At 49.3% G+C, this 23,476-nt stretch overlaps 1 protein-coding gene across 3 annotated transcripts in view; it reads left to right on the top strand.

The window, feature by feature from the left end:
• UGGT1 (UDP-glucose glycoprotein glucosyltransferase 1) overlaps positions 1–23,476 on the top strand; it is a 381,222-nt gene that overhangs the window by 19,222 nt on the left and 338,524 nt on the right. For all 3 annotated transcript variants that reach the window (XM_063915521.1, XM_063915522.1, XM_063915523.1), the window contains exon 2: positions 12,234–12,362. In XM_063915521.1, coding sequence (XP_063771591.1) covers positions 12,234–12,362 — 129 coding nt within the window. The remainder of the gene's footprint in view (positions 1–12,233; positions 12,363–23,476) is intronic.

Genomic DNA, 23,476 nt, shown 5'->3' with positions numbered 1-23,476 from the left:
AGCATGACGCTGGGGCTTTACAAGCAGACAGGGAGGCAGTTTTGGAAGCCATTCACAAGCTGTATTCCCAGCAGGTGATAATCAAGGTACCCCTCCTGCAACAGGGAAAGGGGTATTATTCCACACTGTTGTGGTACCGAAGCCGGACGGCTCGGTGAGACCGATTTTAAATCTAAAATCTTTGAACACTTACATACAGAGGTTCAAATTCAAGAGAAGGGGACTACATGGTGTCTCTGGACATCAAGGATGCTTACCTTCATGTCCCAATTTACCCTTCTCACCAAGGGTACCTCAGGTTTGTGGTACAGAACTGTCACTATCAGTTTCAGACGCTGCCGTTGGATGGTCCACGGCACCCCGGGTCTTTACCAAGGTAATGGCCGAAATGATGATACTCCTTCGAAGGAAGGGAGTTTTAGTTATCCCTTACTTGGACGATCTCCTGATAAGGGTAAGATCCAGGGAACAGTTGGAGGTCGGTGTAGCACTATCTCAGGTAGTGTTGCGACAGCACGGTTGGATTCTCAATATTCCAAAATCGCAGCTGGTTCCGACGACTCGTCTACTGTTCCTAGGGATGATTCTGGACACAGTCCAGAAAAAGGTGTTTCTCCCGGAGGAGAAAGCCAGGGAGTTATCCGAGCTAGTCAGGAACCTCCTAAAACCGAGCCAAGTCTCAGTGCATCAATGCACAAGGGTTCTGGGAAAAATGGTGGCTTCCTACGAAGCAAGCCCATTCGGCAGATTCCACACAAGAACTTTCCAGTGGGACCTGCTGGACAAATGGTCGGGGTTGCATCTTCAGATGCATCAGCGGATAACCCGGTCACCAAGGACAAGGGTGTCCCTCCTGTGGCGGTTGCAGAGTGCTCATCTTCTAGAGGGCCGCAGATTCGGCATTCAGGACTGGGTCCTGGTGACCACGGATGCCAGCCTGCGAGGCTGGGGAGCAGTCACACAGGGAAGAAATTTCCAGGGCTTGTTGTCAAGCCTGGAGACATCACTTCACATAAATATCCTAGTGCTAAGAGCCATTTACAATGCTCTAAGCTTAGCAAGACCTCTGCTTAAAGGTCAGCCGGGTTGATCCAGTCGTACAACATCACGGCAGTCACCCACGTAAACAGACAGGGTGGCACAAGAAGCAGTCAATGGCAGAAGCTGCAAGGATTCTTCGCTGGGCGGAAAATCATGTGATAGCACTGTCAGCAGTATTCATTCCGGGAGTGGACAACTGGGAAGCAGACTTCCTCAGCAGACACGACCTCCACCCGGGAGAATGGGGACTTCACCCAGAAGTCTTCCACATGATTATAAACCGTTGGGAAAAACCAAAGGTGGACATGATGGCGTCCCGCCTCAACAAAAAACTCGACAGGTATTGCGCCAGGTCAAGGGACCCTCAGGCAATAGCTGTAGACGCTCTGGTAACACCGTGGGTGTACCAGTCAGTGTATGTGTTCCCTCCTCTGCCTCTCATACCCAAGGTACTGAGAATTATAAGATGGAGAGGAGTAAGCACTATATTCGTGGCTCCGGATTGGCCAAGAAGGACTTGGTACCCGGAACTTCAAGAGAGGCTCACGGAGGATCCGTGGCCTCTACCTCTAAGAAGGGACCTGCTCCAGCAAGGACCCTGTCTGTTCCAAGACTTACCGCGGCTGCGTTTGACGGCATGGCGGTTGAACGCCGGATCCTGAAGGAAAAAGGCATTCCGGATGAAGTCATCCCTATCCTGATCAAAGCCAGGAAGGATGTAACCGCAAAACATTATCACCGCATTTGGCGAAAATATGTTGCGTGGTCGGAGGCCAGTAAGGCCTGACGGAGGAATTTCAACTGGGTCGATTCCTACATTTCCTGCAAACAGGAGTGTCTATGGGCCTGAAATTGGGGTCCATTAAGGTTAAAATTTCGGCCCTGTCAATTTTCTTCCAGAAAGAACTAGCTTCAGTCCCTGAAGTGCAGACGTTGGTAAAAGGGGTACTGCATATACAGCCTCCTTTTGTGCCTCCAGTGGCACCTTGGGATCTCAATGTAGTTTTTGGGTTCCAAAAGTCACATTGGTTTGAACCACTTAAAGATGTTGGCCCTGGCCTGGGCCAGGCGCGTGTCAGAATTGGCGGCTTTATTCTGTAAAAGCCCTTATCTGATTTTCCATACGGACAGGGCGGAATTGAGGACTCGTCCTCTGTTTCTCCCTAAGGTGGTTTCAGCGTTTCACCTGAACCAACCTATTGTGGTGCCTGCGGCTACTAGGGACTTGGAGGACTCCAAGTTGCTAGACGTTGTCAGGGCCCTGAAAATATATGTTTCCAGGACGGCTGGAGTCAGAAAATCTGACTCGCTGTTTATCCTGTATGCACCCAACAAGCTGGGTGCTCCTGCTTCTAAGCAGACTATTGCTCGTTGGATTGGTAGTACAATTCAGCTTGCACATTCTGTGGCAGGCCTGCCACAGCCAAAATCTGTAAAAGCCCATTCCACACGGAAAGTGGGCTCATCTTGGGCGGCTGCCCGAGGGGTCTCAGCTTTACAACTTTGCCGAGCAGCTACTTGGTCAGGGGCAAACACGTTTGCTAAATTCTACAAATTTGATACCCTGGCTGAGGAGGACCTGGAGTTCTCTCATTCGGTGCTGCAGAGTCATCCGCACTCTCCCGCCCGTTTGGGAGCTTTGGTATAATCCCCATGGTCCTTACGGAGTTCCCAGCATCCACTAGGACGTCAGAGAAAATAAGAATTTACTTACCGATAATTCTATTTCTCGTAGTCCGTAGTGGATGCTGGGCGCCCATCCCAAGTGCGGATTGTCTGCAATACTTGTACATAGTTATTGTTAACTAAATCGGGTTATTGTTGTAGTGAGCCATCTTTTCTAGAGGCTCCTCTGTTATCATACTGTTAACTGGGTTCAGATCACAAGTTATACGGTGTGATTGGTGTGGCTGGTATGAGTCTTACCCGGGATTCAAAATCCTTCCTTATTGTGTACGCTCGTCCGGGCACAGTATCCTAACTGAGGCTTGGAGGAGGGTCATGGGGGGAGGAGCCAGTGCACACCAGGTAGTCCTAAAGCTTTACTTTTGTGCCCAGTCTCCTGCGGAGCCGCTATTCCCCATGGTCCTTACGGAGTTCCCAGCATCCACTACGGACTACGAGAAATAGAATTATCGGTAAGTAAATTATTATTTTTCCTGCATCTGAGGAATTAAATGAGGTGTGTGAGGAAGCCTGGACTTCCCCCGATAAGAAATTGATAATTTCTAAACGGTTATTGGCAGCGTACCCTTTCCCGCCAGAGGATAGGTCACGTTGGGAAACATCCCCTAGGGTAGATAAAGCGCTTACACGTTTATCAAAACAGGTGGCACTACCGTCTCCGGATACGGCCGCCCTAAAGGATCCTGCTGATAGAAAGCAGGAGGCTACCCTAAAAGCTATATATACGCACACGGGCATTATATTGCGACCAGCGATTGCATCAGCATGGATGTGCAGTGCTGCTGCTGCGTGGTCAGATTCCCTGTCGGATAATATTGATACCCTGGATAGGGACACTATTTTGCTGACAGTAGAGCATATAAAAGACGCTGTCTTATACATGCGTGATGCACAGAGGGATATTTGCCGGCTGGCATCAAAAATAAGCGCAATGTCCATTGCTGCCAGAAGGGTGTTATGGACTCGGCAGTGGTCAGGTGATGCCGATTCAAAAAGGCACATGGAAGTTTTGCCTTATAAGGGGGTGGAACTGTTTGGGGATGGTCTTTCAGACCTCGTTTCCACAGCTACGGCTGGGAAATCGACATTTTTGCCACAGGCTACCCCACAGCAAAAGAAGGCACCGTATTATCAAGTACATTCCTTTCGGCCCCATAAACACAAGAGGGCTCGAGGCGCATCCTTTCTGCCGAGAGGCAAAGGTAGAGGGAAAAAGCTGCAACATACAGCCAGTTCCCAAGAGCAAAAGTCCTCCCCCGCGTCCGGTAAGTCCACAGCATGACGCTGGGGCTTCACAGGCGGATCCGGGTACGGTGGGGGCCCGTCTCAGAAATTTCAGCACACAGTGGGCTCTCTCACAGGTGGATCCCTGGACCCTTCAAGTAGTATCTCAGGGGTACAGGCTGGAATTCGAGACGTTCCCTCCCCCCCCCCCCCCCCCCCCCCCCCTGCCGTTTTCTAAAATCTGCCTTACCAGCAACACCCTCTGCCAGGGAGGCAGTGTTGGTGGCTATCCCAAAACTGTATTCACAGCAAGTGATTGTCAAGGTACCCCTCCTTCAGCAAGGGAAGGGTTACTATTCCACAATGTTTGTGGTACCGAAACCGGACGGTTCGGTGAGACCCATCTTAAATTTAAAATCCTTGAACACTTATATCAAAAGGTTCAAGTTCAAGATGGAATCGCTCAGGGCGGTTATTGCGAGCCTGGACGAGGGGGATTACATGGTCTCCCTGGACATCAAGGATGCGTACCTGCATGTCCCCATTTACCCTCCTCACCAGGAGTACCTCAGATTTGTGGTACAGGACTGTCACTATCAGTTCCAGACGCTGCCGTTTGGGTTATCCACGGCACCGAGGGTCTTTACCAAGGTAATGGCCGAAATGATGATACTCCTTCGCAAGAAAGGAGTTTTAATTATCCCGTACTTGGACGATCTCCTGATAAAGGCGAGGTCCAAGGAACAGTTGGTTGTGGGGGTAGCACTTTCTCGGGAAGTGCTACAACAGCACGGCTGGATTCTCAATATTCCAAAGTCACAGCTGGTCCCGACGACACGTCTTCTGTTCCTGGGAATGATTCTGGACACAGACCAGAAAAAAGTGTTTCTTCCAGTGGAAAAAGCCGAGGAGTTGTCATCTCTAGTCAGAGACCTCCTAAAACCGGGACAGGTGTCGGTACATCAATGCACACGAGTCCTGGGAAAAATGGTAGCTTCGTACGAAGCAATTCCATTCGGAAGGTTCCACGCAAGGACTTTCCAGTGGGACCTGTTGAACAAATGGTCCGGGTCCCATCTCCAGATGCAACAGCGGATAACCCTGTCGGCAAGGACCAGGGTGTCGCTGCTGTGGTGGCTGCAGAGGGCTCATCTACTAGAGAGCCACAGATTCGGAATACAGGATGACCTCCACCCGGGAGAATGGGGACTTCATCCAGAAGTCTTCCAAATGCTGGTAAACCGGTGGGAAAGACCACAGGTGGACATGATGGCGTCCCGTCTCAACAAAAAGCTAAAAAGATATTGCGCCAGGTCAAGGGACCCTCAGGCGATCGCTGTGGACGCTCTTGTAACACCGTGGGTGTACCAGTCGGTTTATGTATTTCCTCCTCTGCCTCTCATTCCCAAGGTACTGAGATTAATACGAAGGCGAGGAGTGAAAACTATACTCGTGGTTCCGGATTGGCCAAGAAGAGCTTGGTACCCGGAACTTCAAGAGATGCTTTCAGAGGACCCTTGGCCTCTGCCGCTCAGACAGGACCTGCTGCAGCAGGGGCCCTGTCTGTTCCAAGACTTACCGCGGCTACGTTTGACGGCATGGCGGTTGAACACCGGATCCTGAAGGAAAAGGGCATTCCGGAGGAAGTCATACCTACCCTGATCAAAGCCAGGAAGGATGTCACCGCAAAACATTATCACCGCATTTGGCGGAAATGTGTTGCTTGGTGTGAGGCCAGGAAGGCCCCAACGGAGGAATTTCAACTGGGTCGATTCCTGCATTTCCTGCAAGCAGGGGTGACGTTGGGCCTTAAATTGGGGTCCATTAAGGTCCAGAATTCGGCCCTGTCTATTTTCTTCCAGAAAGAACTGGCTTCACTGGCTGAAGTTCAGACTTTTGTCAAAGGAGTTCTGCGTATTCAGCCTCCTTTTGTGCTCCCAGTGGCACCTTGGGATCTCAATGTGGTTTTGGAGTTCCTGAAATCACATTGGTTTGAACCACTTAAGACTGTGGATTTGGAATATCTCACGTGGAAAGTGGTCATGCTGTTGGCCCTGGCTTCGGCCAGGCGTGTGTCAGAATTGGCGGCTTTGTCCTATAAAAGCCCTTATCTGATTTTCCATATGGATAGGGCAGAGTTGAGGACTCGTCCTCAGTTTCTCCCGAAGGTGGTATCAGCGTTTCACTTGAACCAGCCTATTGTGGTGCCTGCGGCTACTAGGAACTTGGAGGATTCCAAGTTACTGGACGTAGTCAGGGACCTGAAAATTTATGTTTCCAGGACGGCTGGAGTCAGGAAAACTGACTCGCTGTTTATCCTATATGCACCCAACAAACTGGGTGCTCCTGCTTCTAAGCAGACTATCGCGCGCTGGATTTGTAGCACTATTTAGCTGGCACATTCTGCGGTGGGACTACCGCAGCCTAAATCTGTAAAAGCCCATTCCACAAGGAATGTGAGCTCATCTTGGGCGGCTGCCCGAGGGGTCTCGGCTTTACAACTTTGCCGAGCCGCTACTTGGTCAGGGGCAAACACGTTTGCAAAATTCTACAAATTTGATACCCTGGCTGAGGAGGACCTGGAGTTCTCTCATTCGGTGTTGCAGAGTCATCCGCACTCTCCCGCCCGTTTGGGAGCTTTGGTATAATCCCCATGGTCCTTACGGAGTCCCCAGCATCCACTAGGACGTCAGAGAAAATAAGAATTTACTCACCGGTAATTCTATTTCTCGTAGTCCGTAGTGGATGCTGGGCGCCCATCCCAAGTGCGGATTGTCTGCAATACTTGTAAATAGTTATTGTTACACAAATCGGGTTGTTATTGCGAGCCATCTGTTGAGAGGCTCAGTTATATTTCATACTGTTAACTGGGTATAGTATCACGAGTTATACAGTGTGATTGGTGTGGCTGGTATGAGTCTTACCCGGGATTCAAAATCCTTCCTTATTGTGTCAGCTCTTCCGGGCACAGTGTCCTAACTGAGGCTTGGAGGAGGGTCATAGGGGGAGGAGCCAGTGCACACCAGATAGACCTAAATCTTTCTTTAGATGTGCCCAGTCTCCTGCGGAGCCGTCTATTCCCCATGGTCCTTACGGAGTCCCCAGCATCCACTACAGACTACGAGAAATAGAATTACCGGTGAGTAAATTCTTATTTTTTTTGCCGTACGTTCCCCCACAGCAAAAGAAAACACCCTAATAACAGATGCTGTCCTTTCGGTCGCGTAAGTTCAGAAAGGGGCGTGGTTTTCTTTCCTCGCCAGAGGTAGAGGGAAAAGAACACCGGCTGCGTCTAGTTCACAAGAAAAAGGTCCTCCCCGGCCTCTACCAAATCCATCAAAGAGGTGTTTCCATACCAATTTTCAAATCGGCCTTGCCAGCTACTTCCCCGGAGAGGAAAATAGTTTTGGCTGCCATACTAAAGCTGTATCAACAGCAAGTGATTATCATGGTTCCCCTAGTGCAACAGGGAAAAGGGTTTTATTCAACCCTATTTGTGGTCCCAAAGCCGGATGGCTCGGTCAGACCAATTCTGAATCTAAAATCCCTAAACCTATATTTAAAGAGGTTCAAACTCAAGATGGAATCTCTCAAGGCAAGGATATCCAGCCTGGAAAGGGGGGGATTTTATGGTGTCACTAGACATAAAGGATGCATACCTTCATGTCCCCATATATCCTCCTCATCGGGCGTACCTAAGATTCGCTGTACAGGATTGTCATTACCAGTTTCAGACGTTGCCGTTTGGGCTTTCCACGGACCCGAGAATTTTCACAACGGTAATGGCGGAAATGATGGTGCTCCTGCGCAAGCAAGGGGTCACAAGTATCACATACTTGGACGATCTCCTGATATATGCGAGTTCAAGGGAACAGTTATTAAAAACCGTGTCTCTCTCCCTGAGAGTACTACAACAGCACAGCTGGATTCTAAATCTACCTAAGTCGCAGTTGGTTCCGACAACTCGGATGTCTTTTTTGGGCATGATTCTGGAGACGGGAAAACAAATGGGGTTTTTCTCCCTGTGGACAAAGCCCAGGAACTCCAGAACATGATCAAAGACCTGTTAAAGCCAAACAGAGTGTCATTTCATCAATGCACTCGAGTATTGGGAAAGATGGTGGCGGCCTACGAGGCCATTCCATTCAGCAGGTTCCATGCAAGGACTTTTCAGTGGGACCTTCTGGACAAGTGGTCAGGGTCCCATCTGCGGATACATTAGAAGATACCCTGTCCCCCAGGGTTTCTCTCTCTCTCTCTCCTGTGGTGGCTCCAGAGTACTCCCCTTCTAGAGGGTCGCAGGTTCGGCATGCGAGATAGGGTTCTTGTCACCACGGACGCGAGCCTCCGAGGATGGGGATTAGTCACACAGGGAAACAATTTTCAGGGAATATGGTCAAGCCAGGAGGCTTGTCTACACGTCAATATACTGGAATTAAGGGCCATATACAACGGCCTCCGACAGGCGGAGAATCTTCTTCGCAACCTACCTGTTCTGTTACAGTCAGAAAACGTCACAGCCGGGGCGCATGTAAACCGCCAGGGCGGGACAAGAAGCAGAGCAGCAATGGCAGAAGCCACCAGGATTCTTCGCTGGGCGGAAAATCATGTAAGCGGTCTGTCAGTGGTCTTCATTCCGGGAGTAGACATCTGGGAAGCAGACTTCCTCAGCAGACACGATCTCCATCCAGGGGAGTGGGGACTTCATCAAGAAGTCTTTGCAGAGGTGACAAGTTGTTGGGGACTTCCTCAAATAGACATGATGGCGTCACGCCTCAACAGTAAGCTTCGGACGTATTATTCCGGGTCGAGACCCTCAGGCACTGGCAGTGGACGCCCTGGTGACACCGTGGGTGTTTCAGTCGGTCTCTGTGTTCCCTCCACTTCCTTGCATCTCAAGGATATTGAGAATCCTAAGACGAACAAGAGTGCGGACAATACTCGTTGTTTCAGATTGGCCTCGAAGGGCCTGGAGTTCAGATCTTCCGGAAATGATCACAGAAGATCCGTGGCCTCTTCCTCTCAGGGAGGACCTGTTACTACAGGGGCCCTGTGTGTTCCAAGACTTACCGCGGTTAAGTTTGACGGTATGGCGGTTGAACACCTAATCCTAGCTAGGAAAGGTATTCCGGATGAAGTCGTCCCTACTCTTATTACAGCTAGGTAGGAGGTAACGGCGACACACTATCACCGTCTCGGGAGAAAATATGTGTCTTGGTATGGAGCCAAGAATGCCCTAAGGATGATTCTCAACTGGGTAGTTTTCTCCATTTTCTGCAGTCAGGTATGGATATGGGCCTGAAGTTAGGCTCCATTAAGGTGCAGATTTCGGGTTTATCTATATTCTTTCAGAAGGAATTTGCTTCTCCCCCAGAAGTCCAGACTTTTGTAAAGGGAGTGTGGCTCATCCAACCTCCTTTTGTGCCTCCAGTGGCACCGTGGGACCTTAACGTGGTGTTACAGTTCCTTAAATCACACTGATTTGAACCTCTTCAAACAGTTGAATTGAAGTTTCTCACTTAGAAAGTGGTCATGGTATTGACCTTGACATCTGCAAGGCGGGTGTCCGACTTGGCGGCTTTGTCTTACAAGAGCCCCTATCTGATTTTCCATGCGGATAAAGCAGAGTTGAGGACTCGTCCTCATTTTCTGCCTAAGGTGGTTTCGTCATTTCATATGAACCAACCTATTGTGGTGCCTGTGGCTACGGGTGCCGTGGAGGATTCCAAGTCCCTTGATGTAGTCAGGGCCTTAAAGATTTATATCGCCAGAACGGGTAGGGTTAGGAAAACAGAAGCACTGTTTGTCCTGTATGCAGCCAACAAGGTTGGCGCTCCTGCATCTAAACAGACTATTGCTCGCTGGATCTGTAACACGATTCCGCAGGCTCATTCTACGGCTGGATTGCCGGTTCCGAAATTCGGTAAAGGCCCATTCCACTAGGAAGGTGGGCTCTTCTTGGGCGGCTGCCCGAGGCGTCTCGGCATTACAGCTTTGCCGAGCTGATACTTGGTCGGGTTCAAACAATTTTGCAAGATTCTACAAGTTTGATACCCTGGCTGATGAGGACCTCATGTTTGCTCAATCGGTGCTGCAGAGTCATCCGCACTCTCCCGCCCGGTCTGGAGCTTTAGTATAATCCCCATGGTCCTTACGGAGTCTCCAGCATCCTCTAGGACGTAAGAGAAAATAAGATTTTAAACCTACCGGTAAATCTTTTTCTCCTAGTCCGTAGAGGATGCTGGGCGCCTGTCCCAGTGTGGAAAAATTCTGCAAGACTTGTATATAGTTGTTGCTTACATAAGGGTTATGTTACAGTTGAGATCAGTCTCGGACTGATGCTGCTGTTCATGCTGTTAACTGGTTTAGTATATACCATGTTGTACGGTGTGTGTGGTGTGGGCTGGTATGTATCTCGCCCTTAGATTAACAAAAATCCTTTCCTCGTACTGTCAGTCTCCTCTGAGCACAGTCCTAACTGAGGTCTGGAGGAGGGGCATAGAGGGAGGAGCCAGTGCACACCCATTCTAAAGTCTTAAAGTGCCCATGTCTCCTGCGGAGCCGTCTATACCCAATGGTCCTTACGGAGTCCCCAGCATCCTCTACGGACTAGGAGAAAAATATTTACCGGTAGGTTTAAAATCATATTTTTTGTTGCCATTTTAAATACATTCGTCGGTGGCTTTGATGATTCTCTCCTTAGTAAATCTACCCCTTAGAGCTGAAATAGCATATTCCCCCTCCCAATTTTAAATCTATCCAAACATTTTACATTTACCCTTCACCTTTAGAGCAACATGGGTTTTTCAAGGTAGAAAAGCTGGATTTACTCCTAGCTCATTGTAAGGCACACTGTGTGCAGAAGTATGTGTGATTGCTGATAGACATTGTTGGGGCATATTGTGCATTTATGACTGCTCAGCGCAATGTACAGTATGCGTGGGTAGACATGTTGACAATGTGAAACATAGAATCATAGCATTTGACAGCAGATGAGAAACACTTGGCCTGTCTAGTCTGCCTATGTACAGGCACACGCTAGGGTTATCTCTTTTGTTGGGCAACAATTAACCTATCAGTATTTGGATTGTGGGAGGAATTCAGAATACCTGGAGGAAACCCATGCAAGTATGGGTAGAATATATAAACTCCACACAGTAAGGGATGTGGTTAAAATCGAACCCATGACCTCAGTGCTTGAGGCAGTAATGTTAACCATCCGTACTGCTAGGATGCAGTATCGGATCATCTCCAACAGCATTGGTCATGCAAGTGGCCAGGAATTCTCCGTCCTTTGACTGAGATCCTGGCCTTGTGTGTGTCCCCCCACCCGCAACAGGTGCAACACGCCTCCATTTGGAGAAACGGAGGCTGTCGCCACCCCCTCTCCGTCCCCAAATGGCATCAGCCTATCAATCACTTACTCTGATGCCATAGTGCGACGTATGTGACGCTGGTCCGACACTTGCGCAAACTGGTGAACATCGGTACTGCACTGCATCGGGACCTGAATCAGGCCTCAAGAGGAACTAATCTGGGGGTTGAGATTCTGGAGCGGACATTCACTGTGAGGTCACCTGGAAAGCACTTCATTTTTAAAGAAGGATGAGCTGCAGGTTAAGACCTAAGAACAGTGAGCGCAAATGTTCGGGTGTAGTATGGCTGACCGGCGGTCTCCTGACCGCCGGTCAGCTTACCGACGCCGGGATCCCGGCAGCATACCGACGCCGGGATCCCGGCGGGGAGGGGCGAGTGCAGCAAGCCCCTTGCGGGCTCGCCACGCTGCGGGCTCGGTGGCGACGGTCACATGAATACCACCCCAAATATTCCATAAGCAGAAATCATATTTGTGCTGTCAATTTATTAGAAGCTAAAGCCAACCCTGAGACCTGAACTCTGTTGCAGCCTACACGTTTTCTGCCTCTACTGTCTGTATCAAGAGGTCATCTTCTATTATGTAACACTGGGAGACTTATTGCATTAACTCTTGTATCTCCTGTTTGTGAGGTTGAATGCATCTTCACAATTCCCCCCCCCACCCCTCACCCCACTACCTATGTCCCAGGGGATAAGAGACTTGTCTAGCATGTGCTGGCCTGTTCACTACTGTAAAAAAACAAAACAAATGTTGGTAATCCCACCATACGGTACATCACCTATGGGATATCTTCTCTGCAGGGGCTACAAATCTTTTGCCCTGTGAACTGAAGCTGTTTGCATGAGAGATGTTAGGCTTGTGTTCTCATACAGGTGAATAATTCTTTGTATGTTTTCTCTTGCAGCAAGATGGAGGGAGTGTCGCTGTTCTTGGTCTTGTGTCTCTGTTTCTCTTGGGCGAATGCAGATTCCAAAGGTGTCACAATGTCCTTGACTACAAAGTGGCCTTTCACATCCTTACTGCTGGAGGCCAGGTGAGATCTAAAAGCATGTTTAGCCGAGTGCATAGTGAGCATTAATGTAGAAGGAGCATAGATACTTGTTCCAGATAGACTTGCATGGAAATAAAGCTATGCCTCTGATATGATGTGCAAATATAAAAGCAGCAACCCCCCTCCCCCCAAAAAAGTCACCTGTTCCCTCTCCAAGACTTCTTACCAAATAAGAAAAAACCTCAAATCTGTGTCACAAGTGAACTGTTTTTTTTTTTTTTCTCTGACGTCCTAGTGGATGCTGGGAACTCCGTAAGGACCATGGGGAATAGACGGGCTCCGCAGGAGACTGGGCACTCTAAAAGAAAGATTAGGTACTATCTGGTGTGCACTGGCTCCTCCCTCTATGCCCCTCCTCCAGACCTCAGTTAGATTTCTGTGCCCGGCCGAGCTGGATGAACACTAGGGGCTCTCCTGAGCTCCTAGAAAGAAAGTATATGTTAGGTTTTTTATTTTACAGTGAGACCTGCTGGCAACAGGCTCACTGCAACGAGGGACTAAGGGGAGAAGAAGCGAACCTACCTGCTTGCAGCTAGCTTGGGCTTCTTAGGCTACTGGACACCATTAGCTCCAGAGGGATCGACCGCAGGACCCGTCCTTGGTGTTCGTTCCCGGAGCCGCGCCGCCGTCCCCCTTACAGAGCCAGAAGCATGAAGATGGTCCTGAAAATCGGCGGCAGAAGACTTCAGTCTTCACCAAGGTAGCGCACAGCACTGCAGCTGTGCGCCATTGCTCCTCATACACACTTCACACTCCGGTCACTGAGGGTGCAGGGCGCTGGGGGGGGGCGCCCTGAGCAGCAATAAAAACACCTTGGCTGGCAAAATAATCACAATATATAGCCCCAGAGGCTATATATGTGATAATTACCCCTGCCAGAATCCATAAAAAAGCGGGAGAAAAGTCCGTGAAAAAGGGGCGGAGCTATCTCCCTCGGCACACTGGCGCCATTTTCTCTTCACAGTGTAGCTGGAAGACAGCTCCCCAGGCTCTCCCCTGTAGTTTTCAGGCTCAAAGGGTTAAAAAGAGAGGGGGGGCACTAAATTTAGGCGCAATATTGTTTATACAAGCAGCTATTGGGGAAAATTCACTCAGTGATAGTGTTTATCCCTACATTATATAGCGCTCTGGTGTGTGCTGGCATACTCTCTCTCTGTCTCCCCAAAGGGCTGTGTGGGGTCCTGTCCTCAGTCAGAGCATTCCCTGTGTGTGTGCGGTATGTCGGTATGGCTGTGTCGACATGTTTGATGAGGCTTATGTGGAGGCGGAGCAGATGCCGATAAATGGGATGTCGCCCCCTGTGGGCCGACACCAGAGTGGATGGATAGGTGGAAGATATTAACCGACAGTGTCAACTCCTTACATAAAAGGCTGGATGACGTAACAGATATGGGACAGCCGGCTTCTCAGCCCGCGCCTGCCCAGGCGTCTCAAAGGCCATCAGGGGCTCAAAAACGCCCGCTCCCTCTGATGGCAGACACAGATGTCGACACGGAGTCTGACTCCAGTGTCGACGAGGTTGAGACATATACACAATCCACTAGGAACATCCGTTACATGATCCCGGCAATAAAAAATGTGTTACACATTTCTGACATTAACCCAAGTACCACTAAAAAAGGGTTTTATGTGTGGGGAGAAAAAGCAGGCAGTGTTTTGTTCCCCCATCAAATGAGTGAATGAAGTGTGAAAAAGCGTGGGTTCCCCTGATAAGAAACTGGTAATTTCTAAAAAGTTACTGATGGCGTATCCTTTCCCGCCAGAGGATAAGTTACGCTGGGAGATATCCCCTAGGGTGGATAAGGCGCTCACACGTTTGTCAAAAAAGGTGGCACTGCCGTCTTAGGATACGGCCACTTTGAAGGTACCTGCTGATAAATAGCAGGAGGCTAGCCTGAAGTCTGTATATACACACTCAGGTACTAGACTGAGACCTGCAGATAGTGCTGCTGCAGCGTGGTCTGTAACCCTGTCAAACAGGGATACTATTTTGCGAACATAAGACGTCGTCTTATATATGAGGGATGCACAGAGGGATATTTTGCCGGCTGGCATCCAGAATTAATGCAATGTCCATTCTGTCAGGAGGGTATTAGAGACCCGACACTGGACAGGTGATGCTGACTTTAAAAGGCACATAGAGCCTTATAAGGGTGAGGAATTGTTTGGGGATGGTCTCTGGGACCTCGTATCCACAGCAACAGCTGGGAAGAAATTTTTTTACCTCAGGTTTCCTCACAGCCTAAAAAAAGCACTGTATTATCAGGTACAGTCCTTTCGGCTTCAGAACAGCAAGCGGGTCAAAGGCGCTTCCTTTCTGCACAGAGACGAGGGAAGAGGGAAAAAGCTGCACCAGTCAGCCAGTTCCCAGAATCAAAATTCTTCCCCCGCTTCCTCTGAGTCCACCGCATGACGCGGGGGCTCCACAGGCGTAGCCAGGTACGGTGGGGGGCCGCCTCAAAAATTTCAGCGATCAGTGGGCTCGCTCACAGGTGGATCCCTGGATCCTTCAAGTAGTATCTCAGGGGTACAAGCTGGAATTCGAGGCGTCTCCCCCCCGACGTTTCCTCAAATCTGCCTTACCGACAACTCCCTCAGGCAGGGAGACTGTGCTAGAGGCAATTCACAAGCTGTATTCCCAGCAGGTGATAGTCAAGGTGCCCCTACTTCAACAAGGACGGGGTTACTATTCCACACTGTTTGTGGTACCGAAACCGGACGGTTCGGTGAGACCTGTTTTAAATTTGAAATCCTTGAACACATACATAAAAAAATTCAAGTTCAAGATGGAATCGCTCAGGGCGGTTATTGCAAGCCTGGAGGAGGGGGATTACATGGTATCCTGGACATCAAGGATGCTTACCTACATGTCCCCATTTACCATCCTCACCAGGAGTACCTCAGATTTGTGGTACAAGATTGCCATTACCAATTCCAAACACTGCCGTTTGGACTGTCCACGGCACCGAGGGTCTTTACCAAGGTAATGGCAGAAATGATGATACTCCTTCGAAAAAAGGGAGTTTTAATTATCCCGTACTTGGACGATCTCCTTATAAAGGCGAGGTCCAAGGAGCAGTTGTTGGTCGGAGTAGCACTATCTCGGGAAGTGCTACAACAGCACGGATGGATTCTATACATTCCAAAGTCACAGCTGGTTCCTACCACACGCCTACTGTTCCTGGGGATGGTTCTGGACACAGAACAGAAAAAAGTGTTTCTCCCGCAGGAGAAAGCCAAGGAGCTGTCATCTCTAGTCAGAGACCTCCTGAAACCAAAACAGGTATCGGTGCATCACTGCACACGAGTCCTGGGAAAAATGGTAGCTTCTTACAAAGCAAAATTCCATTCGGCAGATTCCATACAAGAACCTTTTAGTGGGACCTCTTGGACAAGTGGTCGGGATCGCATCTTCAGATGCATCGGCTGATAACCCTGTCTCCAAGGACCAGGGTATCTCTACTGTGGTGGCTGCAGAGTGCTCATCTTCAAGAGGGCCGCAGATTCGGCATACAGGACTGGGTCCTGAAAAAGTAACCACGGATGCCAGCCTTCGAGGCTGGGGGGCAGTCACACAGGGAAGAAATTTCCAAGGACTTTGGTCAAGTCAGGAGTCGTCCCTACACATAAATATTCTGGAACTGAGGGCCATTTACAATGCCCTAAGTCTGGCAAGGCCTCTGCTTCAAAACCAGCCGGTACTGATCCAATCAGACAACATCACGGCAGTCGCCCATGTAAACCGACAGGGCGGCACAAGAAGCAGGCGGGCGATGGCAGAAGCCACAAGGATTCTCCGATGGGCGGAAAATCACGTCTTAGCACTGTCAGCAGTGTTCATTCCGGGAGTGGACAACTGGGAAGCAGACTTCCTCAGCAGACACGACCGACACCCGGGAGAGTGGGGACTTCATCCAGAAGTCTTCCAACTGTTGGTAAACCGTTGGGAAAGGCCACAGGTGGACATGATGGCGTCCCGCCTAAACAAAAAACTAGATATTGCGCCAGGTCAAGGGACTCTCAGGCAATAGCTGTGGACGCTCTAGTGACACCGTGGGTGTACCAGTCTGTTTATGTATTCCCTCCTCTGCCTCTCATACCAAAGGTACTGAGAATAATAAGAAAACGAGGAGTAAGAACGATACTCGTGGTTCCGGATGGGCCAAGAAGAGCTTGGTACCCAGAACTTACAGAAATAATATCAGAGGACCCATGGCCTCTACCGCTCAGACAGGATCTGCTACAGCAGGGTCCCTGTCTGTTCCAAGACTTACCGCGGCTGCGTGGGACGGCATGGCGGTTGAATTCCGGATCCTAAAGCAAAAGGGCATTCCGGAGGAAGTCAGTCCTACGCTGATAAAAGCCAGGAAAGAAGTAACCGCAAACCATTATCACCGTATTTGGCGAAAATATGTTGCGTCGTGTGAGGCCAGGAAGGCCCCAACAGAGGAAATTCAGCTTGGTCGTTTTCTGCACTTCCTACAGTCGGGAGTGACTATGGGCCTAAAATTGGGTTCCATTAAGGTCCAGATTTTGGCTCTGTCGATTTTCTTCCAGAAAGAACTGGCTTCACTGCCTGAAGTTCAGACTTTGTAAAGGGAGTGCTATATATTCAGCCCCCTTTTGTGCCTCCTATGGCACCGTGGGATCTCAACGTGGTGTTGAGTTTCCTGAAATCACATTGGTTTGAGCCACTTAAAACTGTGGATCTGAAATATCTCACGTGGAAAGTGGTCATGTTATTGGCCTTGGCTTCGGCCAGGCGTGTGTCAGAATTGGCGGCTTTGTCATGTAAAAGCCCTTATCTGATTTTCCATATGGATAGGGCAGAATTGAGGACTCGTCCCCAGTTTCTCCCTAAGGTGGTATCAGCTTTTCACTTGAACCAACCTATTGTAGTGCCTGCGGCTACTAGGGACTTGGAAGATTCCAAGTTACTGGACGTAGTCAGGGCCTTAAAAATTTATATTTCCAGGACGGCTGGAGTCAGGAAAACTGACTGGTTTTTTATCCTGTATGCACCCAACAAAATAGGTGCCCCTGCTTCTAAGCAGACTATTGCTCGCTGGATTTGTAGCACACTTCAGCTGGCGCATTCTGCGGCTGGATTGCCGCATCCTAAATCAGTAAAAGCCCATTCCACAAGGAAGGTGGGCTCATCTTGGGCGGCTGCCCGAGGGGTCTCGGCTTTACAACTTTGCCGAGCTGCAACTTGGTCAGGGGCAAACACGTTTGCAAAATTCTACAAATTTGATACCCTGGCTGAGGAGGACCTTGCGTTCTCTCATTCGGTGCTGCAGAGTCATCCGCACTCTCCCGCCCGTTTGGGAGCTTTGGTATAATCCCCATGGTCCTTACGGAGTTCCCAGCATCCACTAGGACGTCAGAGAAAATAAGATTTTACTCACCGGTAAATCTATTTCTCGTAGTCCGTAGTGGATGCTGGGCGCCCATCCCAAGTGCGGATTGTCTGCAATACTTGTATATAGTTATTGCCTAACTAAAGGGTTATTGTTGAGCCATCTGTTGAGAGGCTCAGTTATATTTCATACTGTTAACTGGGTATAGTATCACGAGTTATACAGTGTGATTGGTGTGGCTGGTATGAGTCTTACCCGGGATTCAAAATCCTTCCTTATTGTGTCAGCTCTTCCGGGCACAGTATCCTAACTGAGGTCTGGAGGAGGGGCATAGAGGGAGGAGCCAGTGCACACCAGATAGTACCTAAACTTTCTTTTAGAGTGCCCAGTCTCCTGCGGAGCCAGTCTATTCCCCATGGTCCTTATGGAGTTCCCAGCATCCACTACGGACTACGAGAAATAGATTTACCGGTGAGTAAAATCTTATTTTTTTTTGTTAGTGATCTGAAAGGTAGGATCATGGGAAGGTAACAAATGTTTCACTTTGGTCCAGCTACATGCTTTAGGCAAAGGAATGGTCCTTACCCAGTGCGCATATGTTTAAGCAGCCTAGTCCCAATGAACGAGGTCTCACCAGACACCTCCACCAATACTTCACAAACCAAAATCACCACAGTTTTTCCAGGCACTACATACAAATGTTCACCTAAACGTCACCATACAGGGAATGTGTTGATATTACTGATCCCTTTTATCCATCAGACGTTTCTCTTGGATATTTCTCTATCGTCCTAAGTGGATGCTGGGGTTCCTGAAAGGACCATGGGGAATAGCGGCTCCGCAGGAGACAGGGCACAAAAAAGTAAAGCTTTACTAGGTCAGGTGGTGTGCACTGGCTCCTCCCCCTATGACCCTCCTCCAGACTCCAGTTAGATTTTGTGCCCGAACGAGAAGGGTGCAATCTAGGTGGCTCTCCTAAAGAGCTGCTTAGAGAAAGTTTAGTTTAGGTTTTTTTTCTTTACAGTGAGTCCTGCTGGCAACAGGATCACTGCAACGTGGGACTTAGGGGGAAAGTAGTAAACTCACCTGCATGCAGAGTGGATTTGCTGCTTGGCTACTGGACACCATTAGCTCCAGAGGGATCGAACACAGGCCCAGCCGTGGAGTCCGGTCCCGGAGCCGCGCCGCCGACCCCCTTGCAGATGCTGAAGCGTGAAGAGGTCCGGAAACCGGCGGCTGAAGACTCCTCAGTCTTCATAAGGTAGCGCACAGCACTGCAGCTGTGCGCCATTTTCCTCTCAGCACACTTCACTGGGCAGTCACTGAGGGTGCAGAGCGCTGGGGGGGGGCGCTCTGAGAGGCAAATATAAACCTTATACAAGGCTAAAAATACCTCACATATAGCCCATAGGGGCTATATGGAGATATTTAACCCCTGCCTGACTGGAAAAATAGCGGGAGAAGAACCCGCCGAAAAAGGGGCGGGGCCTATCTCCTCAGCACACGGCGCCATTTTCTGTCACAGCTCCGCTGGTCAGAACGGCTCCCAGGTCTCTCCCCTGCACTGCACTACAGAAACAGGGTAAAACAGAGAGGGGGGGCACATTAATGGCTATATATATATATATATATATTAAAGCAGCTATAAGGGAGCACTTAATATAAGGATATCCCTTGTATATATAGCGCTTTGTGGTGTGTGCTGGCAGACTCTCCCTCTGTCTCCCCAAAAGGGCTAGTGGGTCCTGTCTTCATTAGAGCATTCCCTGTGAGTTTGCGGTGTGTGTCGGTACGTGGTGTCGACATGTATGAGGACGATATTGGTGTGGAGGCGGAGCAATTGCCAAATATGCAGATGTCACCCCCCAGGGGGTCGACACCAGAATGGATGCCTTTATTTGTGGAATTACGTGATGGTTTATCTTCCCTTAAACAGTCAGTTGAGGACATGAGGCGGCCGGACAATCAATTAATGCCTGTCCAGGCGCCTCAAACACCGTCAGGGGCTGTAAAACGCCCTTTGCCTCAGTCGGTCGACACAGACCCAGACACGGGCACTGATTCCAGTGACGACGGTAGAAATTCAAACGTATTTTCCAGTAGGGCCACACGTTATATGATTTTGGCAATGAAGGAGACGTTACATTTAGCTGATACTACAGATACCGTAAAACAGGGTATTATGTATGGTGTGAAAAAACTACAAACAGTTTTTCCTGAATCAGAAGAATTAAATGACGTGTGTGATGAAGCGTGGGTTGCTCCCGATAAAAAGTTGATAATTTCAAAAAAGTTATTGGCATTATACCCTTTCCCGCCAGAGGTTAGGGCGCGCTGGGAAACACCCCCTAAGGTGGACAAGGCGCTCACACGCTTATCCAAACAAGTGGCGTTACCCTCTCCTGAGACGGCCGCACTTAAGGATCCATCAGATAGAAAGATGGAAGTTATTCAAAAGAATATATACACACATGCAGGTGTTATACTACGACCAGCTATAGCAACTGCCTGGATGTGCAGTGCTGGAGTAGTTTGGTCAGAATCCCTGATTGAAAATATTGATACCCTAGATAGGGACAATGTTTTACTGTCGTTAGAACAAATAAAGGATGCATTTATCTATATGCGCGATGCACAGAGGGATATTTGCACACTGGCATCTCGGGTGAGTGCTATGTCCATTTCAGCCAGAAGAGCCTTATGGACACGACAGTGGACAGGCGATGCGGATTCAAAACGTCACATGGAGGTTTTGCCGTATAAAGGGGAGGAGTTATTTGGAGTTGGTCTATCAGACTTGGTGGCCACGGCTACTGCCGGGAAATCCACTTTTTTACCTCAAGTCACTCCCCAACAGAGAAAGGCACCGACCTTTCAACCGCAGCCTTTTCGCTCCTACAAAAATAAGAGAGCAAAGGGCTTGTCGTACCTGCCACGAGGCAGAGGAAGAGGGAAGAGACACCAACAGGCAGCTCCTTCCCAGGAACAGAAGCCCTCCCCGGCTCCTGCAAAAACCTCAGCATGACGCTGGGGCCTCTCAAGCGGACTCGGGGACAGTGGGGGGCCGTCTCAAAAATTACAGCGCGCAGTGGGCTCACTCGCAGGTAGACCCCTGGATCCTGCAGATAATATCTCAGGGGTACAGGTTGGAATTAGAGACGGATCCTCCTCATCGTTTCCTGAAGTCTGCCTTACCAACCGTCTCTTCCGAAAGGGAGAGGGTGTTGGAAGCCATTCACAAGCTGTACGCTCAGCAGGTGATAGTCAAAGTACCCCTATTACAACAAGGAAAGGGGTATTATTCCACTCTATTTGTGGTACCGAAGCCGGATGGCTCGGTAAGGCCTATTCTAAATCTGAAGTCCTTGAACCTCTACATAAAAAAGTTCAAGTTCAAGATGGAGTCACTCAGAGCAGTGATAGCGAACCTGGAAGAAGGGGACTTTATGGTATCCTTGGACATCAAGGATGCGTATCTACACGTTCCGATTTACCCCGCACACCAGGGGTACCTCAGGTTCATTGTTCAAAACTGTCACTATCAGTTTCAGACGCTGCCGTTCGGATTGTCCACGGCGCCTCGGGTCTTTACCAAGGTAATGGCCGAGATGATGATTCTTCTTCGAAGAAAAGGCGTATTAGTTATCCCATACTTGGACGATCTCCTAATAAGGGCAAGGTCCAGAGAACAGCTGGAGACAGCTTTAGCACTATCTCAAGAGGTGCTAAGACAACACGGGTGGATTCTGAATATTCCAAAATCCCATTTAATCCCGACAACTCGTCTGCTGTTCCTAGGAATGATTCTGGACACGGTTCAGAAAAAGGTTTTCCTTCCAGAGGAAAAAGCCAAGGAGTTATCCGATCTGGTCAGGAACCTCCTAAAACCAGGAAAAGTGTCAGTACATCAATGCACAAGAGTCCTGGGAAAAATGGTGGCTTCTTACGAAGCAATTCCATTCGGCAGATTCCATGCAAGAATATTCCAAAGGGATCTGTTGGACAAATGGTCAGGGTCGCATCTGCAGATGCACCTGCGAATAACCCTGTCACCAAAGACAAGGGTGTCACTTCTGTGGTGGTTGCAGAAGGCTCACCTATTAGAAGGCCGCAGATTCGGCATTCAGGATTGGATCCTGGTGACCACGGACGCCAGCCTGAGAGGCTGGGGAGCAGTCACACAAGGAAGAAACTTCCAGGGAGTATGGACGAGTCTGGAAAAGTCTCTTCACATAAACATTCTGGAACTAAGAGCAATCTACAATGCTCTAAGCCAGGCGGAACTTCTCCTGCAAGGAAAGCCGGTGTTGATTCAGTCGGACAACATCACGGCGGTCGCCCATGTAAACAGGCAGGGCGGCACAAGAAGCAGGAGTGCAATGGCAGAAGCTGCCAAGATTCTTCGCTGGGCGGAGAATCACGTGATAGCACTGTCAGCAGTGTTCATCCCGGGCGTGGACAACTGGGAAGCAGACTTCCTCAGCAGACACGATCTTCATCCGGGAGAGTGGGGTCTACATCCAGAAGTCTTCAACATGTTAATAGACCGTTGGGAAAGACCAATTGTAGACATGATGGCGTCTCGCCTCAACAAGAAACTGGACAAATATTGCGCCAGGTCAAGAGATCCACAGGCAATAGCTGTGGACGCACTGGTAACTCCTTGGGTGTACCAGTCAGTGTATGTGTTTCCTCCTCTGCCGCTCATACCAAAGGTATTGAAGATCATACGGCAAAGAAGAGTAAGAACAATACTAGTGGTTCCGGATTGGCCGAGAAGGACTTGGTATCCGGAACTTCAAGAGATGCTCACGGACGAACCGTGGCCTCTACCTCTGAGAAGGGACCTGCTACAGCAGGGTCCCTGTCTTTTTCAAGACTTACCGCGGCTGCGTTTGACGGCATGGCGGTTGAACGCCAGATCCTAAAAGGGAAAGGCATTCCAGAAGAAGTCATTCCTACCTTGATTAAGGCACGGAAGGAAGTCACCGTGAAACATTATCACCGCATTTGGCGAAAATATGTAGCGTGGTGCGAGGATCGGAGGGTTCCGACGGAGGAATTCCAACTGGGTCGTTTCCTACATTTCCTGCAATCAGGATTATCTATGGGTCTCAAATTGGGATCCATTAAGGTTCAAATTTCGGCCCTGTCAATATTCTTCCAAAAAGAATTGGCCTCTGTCCCTGAGGTCCAGACTTTTGTCAAGGGAGTACTGCATATACAGCCTCCTGTGGTGCCTCCGGTGGCACCGTGGGATCTAAATGTAGTTTTAGATTTCCTCAAATCCCATTGGTTTGAACCATTGAAAAAGGTGGATTTGAAATATCTCACATTGAAAGTGACTATGTTACTAGCCCTGGCCTCTGCCAGGAGAGTATCTGAATTGGCGGCTTTATCTTATAAAAGTCCTTATCTAATCTTCCATTCGGATAGGGCAGAACTGCGGACTCGTCCGCATTTTCTCCCTAAAGTGGTATCAGCATTTTATCTGAACCAACCTATTGTGGTGCCTGCGGCCACTAGCGACTTGGAGGACTCCAAGTTGTTGGACGTTGTCAGAGCCTTAAAAATATACATTGCAAGGACGGCTGGAGTCAGAAAATCTGACTCGCTGTTTATATTGTATGCACCCAACAAGTTGGGCGCACCTGCTTCTAAGCAGTCGATTGCTCGTTGGATTTGTAACACAATTCAACTTGCACATTCTGTGGCAGGCCTGCCACAGCCTAAAAC

This window comes from Pseudophryne corroboree, chromosome 4, assembly GCF_028390025.1.
Source record: "Pseudophryne corroboree isolate aPseCor3 chromosome 4, aPseCor3.hap2, whole genome shotgun sequence".
Taxonomy (NCBI): domain Eukaryota; kingdom Metazoa; phylum Chordata; class Amphibia; order Anura; family Myobatrachidae; genus Pseudophryne; species Pseudophryne corroboree.
Note: the sequence above shows the minus strand (reverse complement) of the source record. Positions and strands in the feature narration are given on the sequence as shown.